The sequence below is a fragment of the Elaeis guineensis genome, chromosome 11 (genome assembly GCF_000442705.2).
Source record: "Elaeis guineensis isolate ETL-2024a chromosome 11, EG11, whole genome shotgun sequence".
In the NCBI taxonomy this organism is placed as follows: domain Eukaryota; kingdom Viridiplantae; phylum Streptophyta; class Magnoliopsida; order Arecales; family Arecaceae; genus Elaeis; species Elaeis guineensis.
The window spans coordinates 117,532,529-117,555,025 of record NC_026003.2 but is presented as its reverse complement, the minus strand read 5'-3'; the positions used below and the strand labels follow the sequence as shown (position 1 = coordinate 117,555,025).

The 22,497-nt window shown below is 36.1% G+C and overlaps 1 protein-coding gene across 1 annotated transcript in view; it reads right to left on the bottom strand.

Annotated features, from left to right (window-relative positions):
- The window catches only part of LOC105053913 (calcineurin B-like protein 1), a 21,944-nt gene extending 533 nt beyond the window's left edge, over positions 1-21,411 (bottom strand). The window contains 8 exon segments of the mRNA XM_010935254.4: positions 2,026-2,138; positions 2,248-2,328; positions 15,251-15,303; positions 15,386-15,494; positions 18,948-19,007; positions 19,710-19,792; positions 20,489-20,647; positions 21,071-21,411. Of these exon segments, the coding sequence (XP_010933556.1) occupies positions 2,026-2,138; positions 2,248-2,328; positions 15,251-15,303; positions 15,386-15,494; positions 18,948-19,007; positions 19,710-19,792; positions 20,489-20,567 (578 nt within the window). The 5' untranslated portion in view covers positions 20,568-20,647; positions 21,071-21,411.
- Positions 21,412-22,497: the final 1,086 nt, after the last annotated feature.

Sequence of the window (22,497 nt, the reverse complement as noted above, 5' to 3'; positions counted from 1 at the left end):
CCCCCTAACACGCCCAAGGACTTGGTCATTATTGCTAACTGTGTCAGCCCGAGACAGAATTATTTCTCTGAAAATAAAAAATGATGGCAGATTCTCCTAGTACCTTTTTTCTTACCCTCTGTCTCTCCAAAAGTTAACAAGGGTGATACGAAACAGAATCTCAACCAGCACTTAGATGTAGGTTTTGTAAAATCATTCTGTCGATGATGTCTGTATTGACTGGAATAAAGAGAACAAAGAACTCATTTCTGGACAACATGCTTAGCTACCCAGCACTGCATGCAAGTACACTGTATTGGGTCCCACTTATACAAATGCTCATTGATCATGAGATACAGTAAACATTATGACCTCCATACTATAATTTGATAATGCATATATGTTTGTATCAGAAAAAAAATAACGCACATATGTTTTGGAATGTTGTTTCCGCTATAAGCTGTAGCTGGATTTTGTGAAAAGAATATTCGACAAAATAATTTCAAAAACATGCCTTGAGAATTTAAAAATAAGCTTATATCAAGCATGGTCAAAACCTTTTTGTTAGACACAAAAAAGACAGATTTCTTACGTTAAGTAAACATCTGCATTTACTGTTCTGATAGAAAAGATGTTCTTTATTAACCAAGAAAGAGCATTTACTGTTCCTTCCTCATCCATGCAGGGTTAGTTTAGGGTCCAAGGAATCCATAATTTTAGAGAGGCGTGCTCTAAACTTAAAATCAACTCCTTTTAGATGCTGCCAATGTCTTGTGTAGGCCAAAGTGCCAAGTTGACAGGAGGGGAACCAACATTTTTGCTTATGCTCTTAAACCCAAGCAACTAAGAATCACTATCTCTTTCCAGGAATAATTTCTAATTCAAAATAATCAAAAATCTGCAATCTAATGGCATCATCGAAGAAAAATCCTAATCCCATTGTGTATTGATGTCTTCAAAACATGTCCCAGTGATAACATGTCATTACTTCAAAAGTATACTTTATTTCAAATAACGTGTAATTGACTAATTGACATACAGGATCTTCATTACCAAAACAAAAACCCTCTTATCTCCCATCTGTGAAGCAATATAGATAATGAAATGATCATAACATACATCCTAGTCTTAGGCATTGAATGAGTCGGGCCACTGCCCATCATCAAGAAATGAAATGTTGGCCCTAAGATGGCTCAATTTTGGGCCTAACACTTGAAGTGCAGGCCTGGTTAGGAGGTTAAGACTTCGGAGGTACACTTCGGAATTCTTTTTTTTGTGGGGAGAGGTAATGGAATCAAATGGCAGTAGGGTCCTAAAAAAGGAGTGGTGCAATAACAGGATCATTGGAAATGGTAGCTATAAAGTAGGAATAGTAAGAGTAGGAGAGCTGGTGGTGGGATCCACAATAATGGGAACAGGAGTGGTACAATTTGGTACACACCCCCATACCATTCTGTACAAGACTCGAACCGACACAGCAGGCAGAGGGAGAAGGAAAGAAAGGAAATGAGAGAGAGGAGAGGAGGGAAGGAGAGGGAGAGAGAGCCTCCGGAGGCACACCGAGGCTGCTGGAGGGCTGGAGGCGGCTGATCAAAATAGGGACGGAGGGCCGGAGGCTGACTTCTTTTTTTTTTTTTCTTTTTCTTTTTGGGTGAAGATGGCAACACCATTTCCATGTTTGCATACAAGTGATAGATCAAACATCAATATCCCATGGAATAGTTCTTAAAATCTTAACAGGACTATAAATGAATTTTCCTAGTTCTATTTCAAAAAGTTCTGTGATCATCAAATTTTCTCAAATTGTTTGCATATCCACCTAATTTTTGGTCATGTTGTATGCAGTATCATCTTAGGCAACATGTGGCAATGAAGGCATCTTACATCCTTCAAGATTATCCATAATTATATAATACAACGGAAACCTCAATGTGAACGCTGTTCTAAAGATGATTGCATGTGCAATTTTTTTTCAAAGAATGCTTTACAAAATTATAAGGGAGTAATGTGGCACTTCTTGTTTGCCATTCAAGCACTAATACTTACCGGAGATATGGAAGAGTCATTATCTTCAATAAAGATGGATTGCGAGAAACAAAATTTTCCCATTCTGCTTTATCTATTTTCCCATCTTGATTCACATCAGTTTCCAAAAATGTCTGTCCACAATTAAGACCATTATTACAAGTAGTAATACAGAAAAATAATTATTAAGATGCCAATACACTAGACTGGAGCACTAGTAGTGTTGACAGCAATTTGACAAACCTTATTGAGGATTAACTCAACAGTCTCATCAGACAGTCTCATTTCTGACTCACATAGAATTGCAATCAACATCTGCTTAACCTGTAAAAATAACACTGTAACTAAAATATATAAAACATGACTTGGAAAGAAAAAACAATTATAATTGGCCTTCAATATCAAATTCTTTTTACCTATGCAGAATTAGAAAAAAATTCAAAAATAGCACTTAGATGGAAAATGTGAAGAAGAGGGTATCTTGTCTGATCATATATAGAAGAAACATGTGCAGCAATTCTCTGCATGCATATGATTTCTATCATCACACCATGTCTGGATTATAGAACCATTATTATCTGTGGTAATTTTGCATTTGATGCATGTTTTCTGAAAAGCATGGTAAGACAATGAATACCACAAAAACGTTGCTGCAGTTTGGAAGGGTGACACCCAAGTTGTTTCATACAACAAAGATCATATTTCAGCCTCCATAAAGAAAAACACAAGGTCCCTTCTACAGTCAGGTTTTATAGTTGTCATCACCTCAGTCCTCTTCAATTAATGCCTTCCAATACACGATCATCCTAGATAGTATCACAATCATGTTCTGCTTCATTTATGGTCAATGCTGATCCAATATCAACCTCATTTTCCATCACTCTCACCTTTGGCTCTGGATAGAACTTAAGTGAATAGGCTCACACTAGGATTGCATGTAGCATATCTCTTGGCATGGCGGCTAATGGGTAGGCTTATACAAGGAATGCATGTAGCATTTCTCTTAGTATGGCTGCTAATGGGCAAGGGCTGGACTGGCTTTGAGCTGAGTTGGTTTGAGGGAAAAGAGCATGGTTTGCTTGGGGGGCAAGGTGGGGAGGGTGAGGGATCTCCTTTTAAGTGGTTGACCTCACGAGATCTCTTCAGCATACCTAAGTGGGAAAGAGTTGATCTTTGGCATTGGGGGAAGGATATAGGAATTATTAGTGTCTATGTATATACTAGCATGTACTTCCCCCCACTCTAGAGAAAAAGGAATGAGAGGAGAGATGAAAATGGGGAAGGGGCATCTCTTCTACTCTATACTCCTCCCATTTTCTCTACAACCGTTGGGTTTGGAAGGTATATAAAGTTCTAAAAACATGTTGGAAATGAGTTTTGGAATAAAAAATGGCACATGATTGATTGATTGATTAATGTTAAATGTGTTTTTAATGGATGCGTGTTATGAAATTATCCTAAGCAAATGATGGCTAGTTCTAAGTTAAATACCCATAAATATGTTTCCTCTTTTTCTATAATGCATACACCTGAAAATTCCAGCTGGGCCAACATAATTACAAGCCTCAGCTGATTGGAGATCGGGAACTTCTTTATGGGCTCGTCCTAGCCAAGCTTTTGAGTTGAGCCTGACTAGGGTTGGGGTGGCCTGACCCAAGCTTGGCCTACTAAGAGCCTAGTTCTAACTTCTAAGTGACCCCCCCCCCCCGGAACCTCTCAAGTCCCACCCTTAATCAGTGTTGTCCTATCTTTATCGTAACTAGTAGCATAATCTACATAATCTTAAAAAGTAATGAATTACATTGCCTTATTGGATTTGCATTTCTTTTACTCAAATAACAAAACCTACTCAAGGTTCGCCATACCAATGCGTACAACCCCATATCGGATATACTAAACCATACCAGTAGTCAACCGAGACTCCATATGGGGGGGCATATTGAGTCTTGATATGCCAAAATCGAACCCCATATTGAGCATACTAACATTGTACCCGAATGGTAATGATACGGACTTTGGTACCGAGATAACTGATAGGTGTATAAATTTATCCATAGAAGTATTAATTTATAGATCAAATTATCTTTATTCTTTTAAAATTGATACTTCTTTATATATTTTACAGAAAAGAGCTGCACCAATATGAAGAACCCAATCTGCAGGCTTACAGGGATCAAACGAGATCAAAAATAGAGTCAAAATGGAATTAAATTCAAAGCCGGAAGATGAACCGTATCAATTTATAAATTTGTGGTCCACCATGGACCACTTGATCCATAGAAAAGTGGATGAGCCGTGAAATGCTAATGGCTTAGTTCTGGCGGCTTGCTTTAAACAATTTTTTTTGTTTGAAGGGATTCAAATAGGACCATGACGTTGTTTGCATTTGAAGTAGGTGTTGCTAGCGCACGGGAACAAAAACAAGTTCAAGCGAGCAAGTCGTGAGATGTTTTAAAAGGAAGAAGGTACGCAAAAGACTCCTGGGTGAACGGTCTCACACGGACACGTTTAGGCCGCGGGCGCGATGCGTGAAGCAGAACCAACAATTTTTTAAAAAAATAAGGAAAGGAACGTGGCCGTATGAAAAAAATATTTGAATTGTTAGTCCCACATCGGAAAAACATAAAATCTTCCTCCCTGCCTACACCTATAAATAAAGTCTAATATCTCCATTCATAGATATCTCTCCACTCCATAATTCTTGTAGGGGATCTGTGTGACAGGCAGGCATACCCATCTTTTAAACTTTTTAGCCACCTTGTTCCCACTTTCTTTCATCCTTCCAACACACGAGAAGGAGAGTCAGCCAGGGAGAGGTTGGTCCCAGGTCAAGAGAGGGAGAGAAATCTGGTTCTGTAAGAAATTTTATTTTTTATTCTAACTCCAAGCCTTGTTAATGGCTTAGGAGTTAAAAAATTTTTTTGTATCAGAATTTTTTATTCAGCAATAAATTAGTTGTTTTCTTTCTATTTAATTTCTGCAATAGAATAGTTTAAATTTCTGCATCTTTTAATTTTACAATTTTTAATTTCCACAAGTTCAATTCCAGCAAGTAGAATTAGTCTTTATTTTTTTTTTTTTGCTTCAAATCAACTATGTCTGGCTAAGTAATCCCTCTGGGATTTGCGATGAAGCTAGATCATGAATAGAAGCTTTCTCTATTAAATCTCTATTTTCGAGCTTTTAATTTTTAGAGTCCTTCTCCTTCATCTCTCTTGCCAAGAAATTTGATGGACTATCATTGAGTCAGAATCCCTTCATAGTTAATACTTGATTCGATGCAAAAGTGGATGATTAGTAGAAGGATCAAATTTTCTAAACCATCTCTTCTCTTTTCTTGTGGAAACCTTGATGGGTTATAGTTGGATCAGAATCCCTTCATAGCCTATACTTGGACAACACAAGAAAAGTGAAGAAAGGAAGAGTTTCTTAATTAGGGTGCAAACAAGATGCTTGATGGATCATAGTTGAATTAAATCTCTTCATGACCCATGCTTGTTAATGTTTTACACCTTAATAAAAGAAACCATACGAAGGCTTTCTAATTCATTTGTCTAGTGGATTCAAGAGCCCTAGATCTTTTAGATAATTTACCTTTATATTTGATTAGTTTACTGCTTTAGTAGTTTATAATTCAACAAGCAATCTCTCCTCTTTTTCTTTAAAGCTCGTCTGAACAAGTATTTGAATACAGTTTAAATCCAATTCCTCGTGAGATCGATCCGTACTCATCGGACGTGCTACATTGCACACCGTACGCTTGCGGTAAATTTAAAATATATCATATTTTTGGCACCATTGCCGGAGAATTTGGCGTGTTTAAATTGTATTTCATATTCTTGTTCTTCGTGCTTTTAGTTTTAGTTTTAGTAATTCCTTTTTGCCTTTTTAGTTATTTTAGTCAAATCAAAATCTGTCCTAACATAAGGTTGCACTGGCGTAACAGGAAGTTACATTGTATGGTTGTCCTAGGGTAGATTTTGATTTGCATAAAAAAAAAATGCTACCTTTAATTCTTAGATTTCTCTTTTAATTGCTGCTTTATTTGCTTAGTTAATTTCTTATTTTTAATATAGATTAGAATTCTCCCATTTTATTTAGATTACATAAGTTTTCTTTTATTATTAGCTGATTTAATTTCTTTTTAGTTAATTTTTTTTATTTTTTTCATAACTCACTAATCCAAAACTCAACATTTACTTTAGTTTCTGTAATTAGATTAACATTAAAAAAAAAATACTAATCGCATAAGATTTAATTAATATAAAGAAACAACTAAACTTGAAAAATCTTTCACTTTATTTGGTCACCTTGCTTTCTTTGCATTGCATTTTCATAATATATCTTAAGGGCATCACCCATTAATCAGATAAAGTGAAGATTTGATCACCCTTTCTTAGCCCACAAATCACCTCCTTGCATCTATATAACCTAATCCTTCAATAAAATTAATTAGACGCCAGCCTTAAGGATATTCGAGCTCATTAAGACAAGAAAATCTAAGAGTTGGACCGGATTCAAATGGGTTAGCCTATCAGTGTCTAGGAAAGTGGTTCAGGAGCTACGTTCCGAAGAAAGATGGTTATCTAATTAGGTCTGTTGCGAAAGTACGGGGAACCTCCCACCAATCTTACACTTACCTGACTGATTTGATTAGTCGATTTTGAACTTGGAGTGCTCGAAGGCAACTTTGGCAGTTAGGAGCTGTCTAGAATTAGGAAAACCTTAGTCAAGACTCCTCTTCTTTTCTTTTCTCTTTTTTTGATTGAAAACTTATTGAAAAAAAATTAAAAAAAAATAAAAAAAAAGAAGAAAAAATACCTTCTTCACTGTCTTCGTGAAAAAGGGTGTCGAGTCGACTAATAAGAATTAATTGGATTCCTGTTTCAAACCCAATAACTTCTACAATGGGAGAACCCAATCAACCCTAAAACCTTAAGGATTTATGTTATCCAGTCGATTCCGTCCAACCTTCTTGCATCACGTTGCTCCAACCCACTGCAAACAACTTTGAAATTAAACCTCAGATTATCAACATGCTTCCAAAATTCACGGGAATAGAGGATGCATACATATTCATTAGAGAATTTGAAGAGGTTTGTGCAACCATGAGGCTGCCACAACTGTCAGAAGATGAGGTTAAGCTAAGACTGATCAATTTTGCCCTTAAGGACAATGCTAAAAAGTGATTCTATAGTCTTCTAAACCAATCTGTCACAACTTGGGAAGGCTTTGTAAAAATGTTCCTAAAGAAGTTCTTTCCCCATCACAAAACAGCTAGGATTAGAAATGAAATAAATCAATTTTACCAACTAGCTGGAAAATCATTCTGAAAATACTTTGATCGCTTTAAGAACCTCTTAACCCAATGCCCACACCATGGAATAGAAACCTAGAGACTTTGCCAGATAATTTATGAAGGGCTAGATTCAAATTCTAGAACCATGCTAGAGTCCATGTGCCAAGGCCAATTCATGTACAAAGAACCCACTGAAGCTTGGCAATTTCTAGAAGACCTAGTTGAGAAAAATTTACAATGAGAAACAACTAGAGAATCTGAGAGACCAACACCTTCAAGAGGAGGAATACACCAAATTCAAACTTCTCTAGCTGCAGAGGCTAAAATTGCAGCTTTAACACGTAGGTTAGAGGCCTTAAAGCTATAGAGACCAGCCAGTGTGAACCAAGTTTCTGCACCCATGTGCAATGCATGTAGTGCACCCGACCATGTCTTTGAGGAATGTCCCTTCCTGATGAACCCAATAGAGAATGGATGTGCACAGGTAAACGTCACATATCAGAGACCAGTAAACAACCCCTATGCACCAACATATAACCCAGGATGGAGGAATCATCCAAACTTTTCATGGTCACAAAATCTAAATGTAGTTGGTCCTAGCTTCAACCAGTAAAATCCAAGGCCTAACCCTGTGACAAACAACCCATCAGGTTTCAATAATAATGAAAAGAAACTTAGTTCTCTAGAGAAAAACCTAGAAGTCTTGGCCAAATCCAGTGCTGACACCAATGCGACACTGAGCAATTTCATGCAAATCACGGGTCAACTCATAAATACTAACACCCAAGCCATTGCCTGTTTGAAAATACAAGTGGATCAGCTAGCCTCTTCTATGAGCGAGTGAGAACGAGATAAGCTACCAAGCCAACCTGAATCTAATCCGAAAAACTAAAATGATCCACGACCCCAACAAAAAAATCAAGTCAATCATGTGAATGCTATTCACACCTTAAGATCTGATAAACAAGTAAACAATAAGATAGGTACATCCGATGATAGAGAGAACTCATTTGTTGAGTCACCTTATGAACAACCTACCTTACAAACTCAAGCTCCTAATCCTGATAGTACACCAAGCTCAAAATCCACAATTTCTAGAGCTCCTTTTCCAAATCAACTAAGATCCAATAAAAAATCGAAACACGTGGATAAAATTTTAGAGGTGTTTAAGCAAGTCCAAATAAATATCCCTCTTCTAGACATGATTAAACAAGTTCCGACCTATGCTAAATTTTTAAAAGACCTTTGTACCAAGAAAAAAACCACCAATATACCCAAAAGAGCATTTTTAGCAGCAAGTGTGAGCTCATACTTATCTAGTTATGTGCCAATAAAATATAAGGATCCAGAATCTCTGACAATTTCATATGATATTGGAGAAACCCATATTGAGAAGGTCTTGCAAGATTTAGGAGCTAGTGTAAATATTCTTCCATTTTCAGTTTATAAGCAAGTAGGATTAGGAGAACTTTTACCGACAAAAATTACATTACAATTAGCAGATAGATCTCTTAGGATCCCTAAAAGAATGGTAGAAGATGTTTTAATCAAGATTGGTAATTTTATCTTCCCTGTAGATTTTATCATTTTAGAGACTGAACCAGTTGCGGACCCCAAGGATCATATCTCAGTTATTTTAAGAAGACCATTCTTAGTTACTGCAAATGCTGAAATTAATTGTCGGAATGGACTTATGAAGCTATCTTTCGGGAACATGATCATTGAGCTGAATATATTCAATCTAGAACAAGAATTTACCCAGCATGCTGATGTAAATGTAATTCAAGAGAAAATTTATGAACCCATTGACGTTAGCGATGAGGAAGTCGATTTTGAGTCTAGTTTCTGGCCGATCAATGAATCTGAGAAAATCAAGAAAATTCTTATAGATAATAGGAATAACCAGAGACAAGAGCCTCCCATTGAACCAATCATAAAAATGATTAATCCATCATCCAAACCATCAATAGAGAAGGCACCCAAATTAAAATTGAAATCCCTCTCCGAGCACCTTAAGTATGTATATTTAGGTCCAGAGAAAACCTTGCCTGAAATTATTGCATCTGACCTAAATCCTAAACAAGAGTTGTTAGCAATTCTGAAAAAGAATCGTGAAGCAATAGGCTGGACCATGGCTGATATTAAGAGAATAAGCCCTTCCATAGTTCAACACAGGATACACCTAGAGGAAGAGGCCAAACCAACTAGAGATGCTCAGAGACTTAACCCAGTCATGAAAGATGTAGTCAAAAAGAAAATTCTAAAGTCACTTGATAATGGAATCATCTACCCCATCTCTGATAGCTCGTGGGTAAGCCCTGTATAAGTGGTACCGAAAAAGTCTGGGGTAACAGTAGTCCAGAATGAAGCAAATGAACTTATTCCAACTAGGACACAAATAGGGTGGAGGGTCTGTATAGACTATAGAAAACTGAATGCTGCAATAAGAAAAGATCACTTTTCATTACCGTTTATTGATCAAATGGTAGAAAAATTAGCCAGACAAGAGTTCTACTATTTTTTGGATGGATATTCCGGCTATAATCAGATCCCTATAGCCCCCGAAGATCAGGAAAAGACTACATTCACTTGTCCATTTGGAACCTTTGCTTATAGGCGTATGCCCTTTGGATTATGTAATGCGCCAGCAACCTTTCAGAGATGCATGATCAGCATTTTTTCAGATATGGTTGAACGATTTCTGAAAATTTTCATGGATGACTTTTCTGTCTTTGGCCTGACCTTCTCCGAATGCTTAGATCATCTGAGATTAGTTCTAGAAAGATGTAAGGAGAAGCACTTAGTTCTTAACTGGAAAAAGTATCAATTCATGGTTAGAGAAGGGATAGTTCTTGGCCATGTAGTTTCGAAAAAAGAAATTGAAGTGGACAAAGCCAAAATAGATCTTATTGCAAGTCTTCCACCATCCAAATCTGTCAAAGAAATCCGTTCATTTCTAGGACATGCTGGATTTTATAGAAGATTTATTGCCAATTTTAGCAAAGTGGCTCGCCAATTAACAAATCTCTTAGCAAAAGAAATCAAATTTGAATTCACTCCTGAATGCCTAGAGTCTTTTGAATTTCTTAAAAAGGCACTCATTTCAGCTCCCATCATTCACCCTCCTATCTAGTCTGAATCTTTTGAACTGATGTGTGATGCGTCTGATCATACTGTGGGTGCAGTTTTAGATCAAAAAATTAATAAGCTGCCTAGAGTTATTTACTATGCGAGCAAAACCTTAAATGATGCGCAGCTTAATTACACTATCACTGAAAAGAAGTTCCTGGCCGTTGTCTTTGCCCTAGAAAAATTTAGATCCTATTTGATTGGATCACACACCATTGTCTATACTGATCACTCAGCCATTAGAATCTCTTAGCAAAGAAAGATGCCAAGGCACGCTTGATACGATGGATCTTACTCCTTCAAGAATTTGACCTAGAAATCAGGGACAAAAAAGGAACAGAGAATGCAGTAGCGGATCACTTATCCCGAATCATAATCGCACCATCTGGTGAACCACCCATCAATGAATTTTTTTCTGATGAGCAGCTCATGTTTGTGTCCACTGAATCATGGTATGCCGATATTGTCAACTATTTAGCCATTGATAAAGTTCCTTCTCACTAGACCACTCAAGACAGACATAAATTCTTTACCCAAGTGAAGTATTTCATTTGGGATGACCCGTACCTCTTTAAACAGTGTCCTGACCAAATCATTAGAAGGTGTGTCCCAGACAATGAAATTAGAAGCATTTTATCTTTCTGTCATGACCAAGCATGTGATGGTCACTTTGCATCCAAGAAAACAGCTGCCAAAGTTCCTCCAATGTGAATTTTATTGGTCCAATCTATTTAAGGATGCATACAAGTACCGTAGAAGTTGTGCTCGATGCCAACAAATGAGACGAATCACTAAGAGAAACATGATGCCTCTCAACCCAATCTTGGTGGTTGAAATTTTTGATGTGTGGGGGATTGATTTTATGGATCCATTTTTAAACTCATTTGACAATGAATACATCTTAGTAGCTGTCGACTATGTCTCAAAATGGGTGGAAGCTATTCCCTGTAGATCTACCGATAGCAAAATGGTCATAAAATTTTTGAAAAAAAATATTCTCTCCCATTTCGGCACTCCTAGAACAATTATTAGTGATCGGGGGACACATTTTTGCAACCGACCTTTTGCCATATTAATGAAGAAATATAATGTCACCCACAAGTTGGCCACACCTTATCACCCTCAGACTAATGGACAAGTAGAAGTGTCCAACAGACAGATCAAACAAATTCTGAAGAAAACTGTTAATGTCAATAGAAAGGATTGGTCTTTAAAATTAGTTGATGCACTATGGGCATATCGAACTGCTTTCAAGACTAACCTAGGAATGTCTCCCTATAGGATTGTGTTTGGAAAACCTTGTCACTTGCCTGTTGAGCTAAAGCACAAAGCCATGTGGGCCGTTAAAAATTAAAATATGGACTCGAACATAGCCGAAAATCATAAGAAGCTTCAAATTAATGAATTAGAAGAACTTAGAAATGAAGCTTATGAGAATACTAAAGTGTACAAGGAACGAACCAAAATTTTTCATGATCAAGCAATTATGAGAAAATTTTTTACTCCTGGACAAAAAATTCTCTTGTACAATTCTAGATTACATCTTTTTCCTAGAAAGCTTAGGTCTAGATGGACAGGACCATTTTTAGTTAAAAAAGTCTTCTCACATGGAGCCATAGAAATTGAAAATCTAAGTAATGGTGCTGTGTTTAAAGTTAATGGTCAAAGATTAAAACCGTTCTTCGAACTACCCAAAGAATCTATTGACGAAGCCATGGTTCTTTATGAGCCAACTTATCATGATTAAATTACTTGAAATATTTTGTCTGGCTAAAGTCATTAAACTTAGCGCTTCTGAGAGGCAACCCAATTTTTTTTAAAAACTAATGTCTTTTCTATTGAATAAATAGAGATACCAGTCTTTGGGCTTCGGATTTGAGACCAACATTGCACCAGATCACCTCCAACAAAGAACACATATTCACCAGGTGACATCTTTCTTTTTCTTGCATTGCATTACCTTTCTTCCTTCATTAGAAATAATGAACTTATGTTGGAGGGTTAAAAAAAAAATTGAATAAATCGTGTCTTGAGCCAAATAGACTAGGAAAAGAATAATAAGAGTTAAAAAATATTTGCTAATGACTGTAGTGAGTTAAAGAGTAGATTAATTAGGCATACTTTTAATAACTTACTTATATCATCTAAAGGATATTAGCACTTCTAATTGCACATGCACACTGACAAAGCAAAATAAGTGCTGATTGAGAGGCCATCTGAGGACTCAATTATCACTTAAAATTAGTATTTGACATACACTCCAATCAAAAATTTTAATTTGAGGAAAGAGCTACCTGCCTAAAATAAAACTGCAAAACACAGTATATGTGGATTACCCTAAGCTTAGTAACCGGATCTCTGCACCTAAGTCAAGTGTGAAATTTCGCGTCAAACGGTGAAGGAAAGGCCAGGATGCTTAGCACAAAAAAAAAAGACAGTGTGAAAGCTACCTTAAGTTCATAAATTTTATTTGGGGGTGTATAGAAAATTAACCAAAATAAGGTGATAAGAGAAGATACATTTGTCCTTTACAAGCCAGTACTCAAATGCTAAGTTGGTTATCACAAACACAAGTGTTGTAAATCTTTCGATGTATTCTAAGGAAGTATCTAATTATGCTAACTGCGAAATTTACTTCTAAAACTCAATATTTAGTTAGTGATACTTGCTAAACTCTTTGACTTTCAATCCTAGGTCTATTTTTGTAAAGAAGAATCTTAATAAAATATTATCAATATATATATATATATATTTACATTGCTAAGGGACTAGCAATAAATAAGTTGGGGGATGTGATAGGTGTATAAATTTGTCCATAGCAGTATTAATTTATAAATCAAATTATCTTTATTCTTTTAAAATTGATACTTCTTTGTATATTTTACAGAAAAGAGCTGCACCAATATGAAGAGCCCAATCTGCAGGCTTAGAGAAATCAAACGAGACCAAAAACGGAGTCAAAATGGAATTAAATTCAAAGCCGGAAGATGAATCGTATCAATTTATAAATTTGTGGTCCATCATGGACCACTTGGTCCATAGAAAAGTCGATGAGCCGTGAAATGCTAATGGCTTAGTTCTGGCGGCTTGCTTTAAACAAATTTTTTTGTTTGAAGGGATTTAAGTGGGACCAAGACGTTGTTTGCATTTGAAGTAGGTGTTGCTGGCGCACGGGAACAAAAACAAATTCAAACGACCAAGTCGTGAGATGTTTTAAAAGGAAGAAGGTACGCGGAAGACTCCTGGGTGAATGGTCTCACGCGGACACGTTTGGGCCGCGGGCGCAATGCGTGAAGCAGAACCAACAATTTTTTAAAAAAATGAGGGAAGAAACGTGGCTGTATGAAAAAAATATTTGAATTTTTAATCCCGCATCGAAAAAACATAAAATCTTCCCCCTGCCATACTTATAAATAAAGCCTAATACCTCAATTCATAGATATCTCTCCACTCTATAATTCTTGTAGGGGATCTATGTGACAAGCAGGCATACCTATCTTTTAAATTTTTTAACCATCTTGTTCTTACTTTCTTCCACCCTTCCAACACACGAGAAGGAGAGTCAGCCAGGGGGAGGTTGGTCCCAGGTTAAAAGAGGGAGAAAAATCTGGTTCTGTAAGAAATTTTATTTTTTGTTCTAACTCCAAGCCTTGTTAATGGCTCAGAAGTTGAAAATTTTTTTTGTATCGGAATTTTTTATTCAGCAATAAATTAGTTGTTTTCTTTCTATTTAATTTCTGCAATTTTAATTTCTGCAATAGGATAGTTTAAATTTCTGCATCTTTTAATTTTTCAATTTTTAATTTTCGCAAGTTCAATTCCAGCAAGTAGAATTAGTCTTTATTTTATTTTTTTTTGGCTTCAGATCAACTATATCTGGCTAAGCAATCCCTCTGGAGTTTGCAATGAAGCTAGATCATGAATAAAAGCTTTCTCCATTAAATCTCTGTTTTCGAACTTTTAATTTTTAGAGTCCTTCTCCCTTATCTCTCTTGCCAAAAAATTTGATGGGCTATCATTGGGTCAGAATCCCTTCATAGTTCATACTTGATTCGGTGCAAGAGTGGATGATTAGTAGAAGGATCAAATTTTCTAAACCATCTCTTCTCTTTTCTTGTGGAAATCTTGATGGGTTATAGTTGGATCAGAATCCCTTCATAGCCTGTACTTGGACAACACAAGAAAAGTAAAGAAATGAAGAGTTTCTTAATTAGGGTGCAGACAAGATGCTTGATGGATCATACTTGAATTAAATCTCTTCATGACCCATGCTTGTTAATTTTTTACACCTTAATAAGAGAAACCATACAAAGGCTTTCTAATTCATTGGTCTAGTGGATTCAAGAGCCCTAGATCTTTTAAATAATTTACCTTTATATTTGATTAGTTTACTGCTTTAGTAGTTTATAATTCAACAAGTAATCTCTCCTCTTTTTCTTTAAAGCTCGCCTGAACAAGTATTTGAATACAGTTTAAACCCAATTCCTCGTGGGATCGACCCGCACTCGTCGGACATGCTACATTACACACCGTATGCTTGCGATAAATTTAAAATACATCAATGACGAACTTAGCATGAAATTATTGATTTTAAGAGTAAAAATTTAACTTCTCATGCATCCTACACATATCCTATATATGCATTTGATGATTAAAAAATTGCTAAAGAAACAATTGTTAAATGAAAGTATCAATTCTGCCATTCATACCGGTAAGCCATTGAATTTTGATATTGAAGGATTAATACAAACTTCATATAGGAGTTTGGTATAAAACATGTCAATGAACATATTGACCATTCAAACAGATTCAAGCTACCTCTTTCCGTTCGATGAAGCCCGTGCCATCCAAATCATAAAGCTTGAATGAAACTGTAATCATGTAAAGCTTCAGTAAATGGCAATGATTTCTCTAGCAATAAGACAAAGCTGATAAAACATGACAGTGACTTACAACCAACTTTATCTTCATGTGGAGCATTTGGGTGAAATACATTGAGTGCCCGAACAAAATCACCAAAATCAATGACTCCCTTTTGCTTCACATCAAATAGGGCAAAGATCTGCATATATAAATATCAAATCTATATTAGGAAAGTTAAAACAGCAGTCTGTCTTTAAACAGAACCTACAAAGTACTAGCACTGTAGCATTGCATGCTGTATTGAAATAATGTGCACAGGTACAACAACCTGCTCACCCAGATATAATAATGCAATGCTGATGGAAAGATATTCCCATAACAAAATGCAAGTGAAATTAATGTCTAATGAGATGTAAAAATGCCAAGGTCTAGGCTGAATACTTTTCTTTCATACAATTTGGTATTTCAAAAACTAAAATTATCTGAAGCCAAGAATTATGAATGTGTCCAAGGTCTTTTATACTATTGCGCATTGCTGCATTCAGCATTCTTATTTATTCATGAATACAAGAGCGATTTACTAACGATAGCTTTTAGACAAAAACTTGAACCATCCAAATTTGTGCATGAAGGGGACGACCAATGTAAATTTATGCACTGATAGGTGCACGGTTTACAGAACTCACAAGTTGAAAGACAATATTAAAGAGCAACAAGGAAAAGGTCAACTTCACAGCAGCATGGGTTAGTTTTAAACGATTTGCCACCGGTCACTGGAAATTTTATGTTCACATGATTATCATCTGGATTCCGCATCAGCCTTAGAACAGAAAATTGAACACCAGTATACATTCCTTCTATTGGTAGATAATGTTTGACTCCAACCAAGGAAGCATATATCTTACGGATGAGTTGGTCTGAGTATTTTGCAGAATATACCAAAGAAATAATATCAGCAAAAGAATCTTTCCAATTAGAAGGACTTGGTGAAGTGCGAAGAGTGATTCAATCACCAGAATTTAACTTCAGATAACTGGATTGAAGAACCCTTCATTCTGTGAAGGAAATTCTCTGAAAATTTTATTAATACGTCAAAAAGCTAACCCCTTCATACACTGCATTGGAAGCATATATAGGACATGACCTCTAATTTGGGTATTAAACTTGGTACAAAAATTATACTAGAAATAAGATCCAACAATAAAAAAACATGCTACCATTATTCAACTACAAATATAGAAAGCTGGCTAAAATCTAATACATTCTTCAATGGAAACTTTATAGAAAAATCAGATGAAAACCTCCAAAGTCTTTACCCACAAATCCACTATCTCCTGCAGAGCTTGGCATGGTCCACCTAGTCACAGTACCTACCAGCTGCACCCTATGCTGCATGACCATATAGATCACCAATTTGACGACATAAGGCATGATCTATCACTTAAGTCAATTGCTTTATATGGTCTTCTTAATCAGTTTAGACAATTACTTGCCTAAGCTAGATGATGGTTGCTGTTAACTTCAGCAGAAGGCTTCTTGAATCACTATTGCACATCATGTCTTTTACCAATTTAGAATTGTATATTATTGGTTCTCTGGTTCTAGAGAATCTTTTGTTATCTGCACTGCTCATTTGGGCACCTTGTAGTGGTTGGAGCTACCACACACAATCATCATCATCATCATCATTGCATGCTGCTTTCATGAATATAATTTTACTTTCTATAGCTTCTTTTGCCATCTTAGCTTTCTGTAACTCATTCAGTTATCTATGTTACATTCATGTTACTTCACTTTATATATTATATAGGTCTACCCCTGTGTTCACAAATCTCCATTTGTTGTCATGCATGCTTTGCATTACTTTTAGTTATCTTATGAGCTCTACAACCTACATTGTGCAATTCTTTTATTCTCTTACATATTAGTGGATCTATGCATGGATTCTTCATTTTGGCAATCATCTTGATCTTGAAGCCTATTTTATCATAAATGTGTTATAACATGCATAATTTCATATGTTTTCATGCTACAATTTTTTGTAGAAGTTTATTACATGGTTTTTGTATATAAAGTTTATTTGCACATTATGCTTATTGTGGTGTTATACTCAATAGATCTTTGCAAACATACATATTGAGATAAGAGCCTCATGAGAGCTCCAGTCAAAATGTGAATTTCTCAAGTTGGTATTTCAAATGTTTTTACTCTAGAAATTTTTGTAGAGGTTTATTACATGGTTTTTGTATATAAGTTTAATTGCACATGATGCTTATTGTAACATGAGGGGTGGTTAGATGAGCTCAAGGAAATACAAATTTCTAAGTTCTAATATAGATCTAGCACACTGAAAGCATTTGAGAGGTATTATTATATTGGAAGAGGAACTAGTTAGCAGCAGAAATAATAAGAACATGGGAGTCATGGTCGAGAAAATTAGCAGAGAAAATAAGGAGAAAGAGAAAAACAAAAAAAGACAGAACAATACTGATCTAGAGCTGGAGCATGTGGCTCAAATAAGTCAACTTGTCCTTGCCTATAAAGAGGAAGAAAGAAGATGAGGCTTAGGGTTTTGGACCAAACCCTAGATATGAAGAAAGGAAGTAAATAGTTAAAGCAGAGGAAAAGGAGAAAAAACAAATTTGATGAAGGGATGGCTCAAATCCTTATGTCTTCTCAACGATATGTACTCAGCCCAAGGTGCACAGGTCATGTAGGGTGGAGGGTGTGTGGCTGGCATTGTCAACTAATTTATACAGATGTGGCTAGAAATGTATTGCCTTTTTTAATGTAACATTAGTTTTGAATGTAACAACAATTATTCCCTTTTATAACCATCTCTTCAATGATTCTCAAAACAGATCAGTTTTGAAACTTAAAACTTATGTACTAATATGTCATACATGTATACGTATGTACATATATATGATCAAGGCAGGTTGATATATTTTGCAATTTGCATATAGGAAAGCCGAAAGCATAAGGCCCTCTTTATGGTTGGGTCCAGCCACTATTTCAAATTCCTTCTAGGAGACCATGCTCTAGATTATCCACAAATCCAATGACCATATAGAAAGAGTGTATAGTGCTTTATTCTTTTGCCCATGCATCCTCCGTATTGTTTTTTCTATTTCTTGATTCGATTAGGCTTTGTCAAGAAGTTGGAAAAGTTATGGAGACAAAAAATGGAAAAAATGGAGCCTAGATTGAAGATAATAATCCCCATAACAAAGATCAAAACTCGTGCTTCATTTCCTTTAGCTGAATTTAAACCCTTTGGTTCTCTTATAAATCTCTATACCCCTTCTATTCTGTTACATGAAGAGAATGAAAAAGGGGGTTTTTGCTTTCTCTTGAATATGCTGATATTATTGAAATAAGACATGATAATAATATTGTTATTGAAGAAATAACATAAACTAGCCATAAATTAGACATTTCTAACCTTATATTTCAGTATTGAAGATAAATGATGAAATATAAAAGAAAAGCAAGCACAATTCCATAAACCATAGGACATTGAATGTGGTTACACAATATTGAGCAATTGACAGTAAGATGCAAATTCAAGCCATTTTACGCATTATTAGGTATCAAATAATTGTTCAATGAAGCAAGAGCCGGAAGCAAAGTGATCTGAAAAGTACAATACCCTGTTTGCAAAGAGATTTTCCTTTTTTCCGCTCTTAAATAATGCAAGCTGGAACTCTTCCTGCATAGGAAACATATAGAACGAATTCACCTAATTTACGGATCTTGAACATCAATCACTTCAAATATGACTTCTGGATCTGGAATGATTCATAAGGAAAATGGCACAGATTCATCTCCAATTATCAGCAATGAATCATCTAATTGGAAAAAAAAAAAGGAAAGCGGTTCCTGACCTGGAAGTTCTATGGATTCAAAAGACTAAATTAACAACAATAACAGAAAAAAGAAATCATCATGCAGATTTGAAGCACAAATATGAGATTAATAAGGCAAATGCACCATGAAACACCATGGGTGTGAATTGCATATTATTTTTAGTAAAGCTTTAATAAGCATCAAAAAACTATTTATTGACGTCTAAGCAAACATGCATCTGTAAACTTCAATTCTAGCCTTAAAAACATCAGACACTTATCAATTATAAAATGATATATAGATTGGCTGCATGGAATTGGAGTCTGATTTATTAAAAAGAAATGAGAAGAAAAGTCACAGAGAGAGAGAGAGAGAGAGAGAGAGAGAGAGAGAGAATTAGCAGTTGCAGATTCTTAGTATACCATGATGAGAAGTTCATGATGATTTACCAAAATTTGTGAGGCATCCATAGACTCTTACAAGGGAATCAAAAAAAAAAAGAAAAAACAGAAGGAAGAAACAGATTGTGGATATAACACATATACTGTGTATAAGGGTATATTACCTTATTTATCAGCCCATCATCAATTACAGAACTGCTGATGCTCTTGAACAGCTCAAAGAGTGCCTCTACTTCACTGATGCTGACTAAAAGATATAATGAAATTTAGTAACAGAAAAACTAAACTTCCAAAATAAACTGAATCAAGGTGGGGACAATATCCAGCCCACTTTTAGATTTCTTTTTCCCTTTAACATAAGGGTAAAGAGGACAATATTCACCAGCTTATAGAATAATAAGCTCCATATACACTGATCTATCCTATGATCGATTGCTAACTGTTATGTCCCAAAGCTAGTTTTCTCAGAAGATTAAAAAAAGGAGAAAATATATATTTTTATTAATTTAATAAAGTTGAAAAAAAAAATTGTAAATGTGCCATGCGCTTGGGAGGACAGATTCATCAGAAAGAACTGAAAATTTGTTCAAGTTTCATTGTGATGTAGATGTATAGTAAGAGAAATTATGGGCCATTCAATTCAACACCTAAGTGCATGTTAAAGTCTCGGAATTCTGACATAGATCTATAATCATCAACTCACAATCTCAATATAACCTTAAACAATAAAATCATTATTTGATAAGACTGATCCACTGTGGAACCCTAAGGAACCTACATCTGAAGATAACCTTGTTGTGGTGAATCCCTTAATGGAACTTGAACGCCATCAAAATATACTTGAGCAATAAAATAAATGCATGCCCAACATTAGCTTATTACTGGAAAAAGGAACGCAATGGGCGCTGGTCTATTCCATACGAGGAAAAATTTTGGAACTTACAAGCTGTTTGGGAGGCAAGAAGCACCAGGTCCTCGTGTCCTGGGTATTGCCTTCTAGCCTTCGACTGAAAGCAGCCCATCTTTGCTGCAATCGACTAGACGTCGGGCCTAATCTCCCAAATCACACATTACAACCATCCGCATATTCCAACCAATTCATCTACACCATATAAGAAAGCAATACTTTATACAAACCCCTTCTCGATTCAACAATTTTTTTCGTGGAAAACAAAAGAAAAAGGGAAAGTTGGCGAACTAAATTAAAAACCATCAAATAGCCAATCAGACATAAAACCGCTAAAAGAACGAAGGAATAACATCGTAGCTTTTTGCTAAGACGAGCATTAAAATATGAAATAAACGCAAAGAAAAAAAAAATCACTTATTTGAAATGATTCAAAAAAAGAGGAATTTGTTAAAGAAAGGAACTCCAACTAGAGACAATCAGAATGAAAGGAAACTGATTCCAAACGGATTTGAACACGAAAAAGAGAACCTAACCCTAACCCTAATGCACGTCGCATGGGAGAACCGAGGACGTACGGGACGGAATTCCACTAGAATGCCGTGGAGGAGGGTATACATAGGGGGACGACACGGTGCGCAGCGATCGGATGGTTCGGATTGTGGTGGGATTTTTGAGGGCGGAGGGGGCGGAGCAAAGATAGGGGGATCCGCGATGGGCTCGCGAGGAACTGGGATCGAAGAGGGTGGTGGAGTCGGCTAGCAGCGCACCGCGTATAACTACCGTCTACCGGTGAGCGGTCGCCACGTGGCGGTGCGCGGGGCATTGCCCCCCTGAAACAGAGGTCTTCGTCCCAACGAACTCTTTCTGGCGCCATGCAGCATTTTTAATCGCCCTCGCGTCAACTGCTGGAGATCCGCTGTTCCGTTCGGAGCACAGGAGACACAGGGTTGTTTATTTTACAGTGCCGGGACGGGCGGGATATTTCCGCGTTGGCTGATGCATTGTACCGTTTTTTTAGGAGGAAAGAGGGATATTTTTGAATTATTTAAATATAAGAGGATAATTTGAAGAGTGACTGTTGACCTGATCCACTGAAACTAGTCCATCCAATAATTAGATGTGTCATTTACTGTCATATCCGTAGCAAGAGAAATAATATTTTTTAATTATCCGTGGAAGTCAGATAATAATAGCACGATAATGATACTAGTTAACAAAATTGGTGGCCACCCAATGTAATGTTTTGAAGTGAGATTAGAAAGGGTGTGGTATTTCTAGAAGAACATATTTGATATAAAAGTCAATATATATGCAACTTGAAGTAATTAGTTCAAATAGTAGACAACATATGGAATTTCTAAAGCTTGCATTGTAAAGACTTTGCTTGCCGTGACCACTATAGTGCTCACTCTTCAACCATCAAGAGAAGATGAGCATGCCAAAAACTTACTGGCTGTTTTACACACAAAAAAAAAAAAAAAAAAAAAAAAAACAACTTACTGGCTAATAGAAAGAGATGACAAATTTGATAGCCAAACGTAGAGATGCGGATCCACACTGATATTAGAGTAGTCGAAAATAAGATAATTAAAAGATAATGACAAATTTAGCATGGGTTTAAATGTTTTTGACCTTCAAGATCTTATGCCATCGTTACACCATCTATTCGGAAGAAAGAATGATAAGGTGAAGCTGGAGCTATGATCAAATTACTCTACTGCTGCTATTGCAAATAAATTAGAGTTCAACTAAAAAAAAAAGAATTCAAAGCAAGTAATTTAATATGTATATATATTAAAATAGAAATATCTACAGTTGGTGGAATCTCCATCCGCTACGTATATAATGCAGATGCCTTCGTCCGTCATGTGTGCAAAAGAAAAATATAAACGAAGGCTCGAGAAGGCGCTGGAGTATGTGTTACAGGCATTAGTAGACGCTTGAGAGGTTGGAGGAAGGGGTGATGCTGGAGCGAGCGATGAGCTTGCACGTGACGACAGTAATTTACTACAGCTTAGAACGGTACGAGGAAGCAGTGCTGA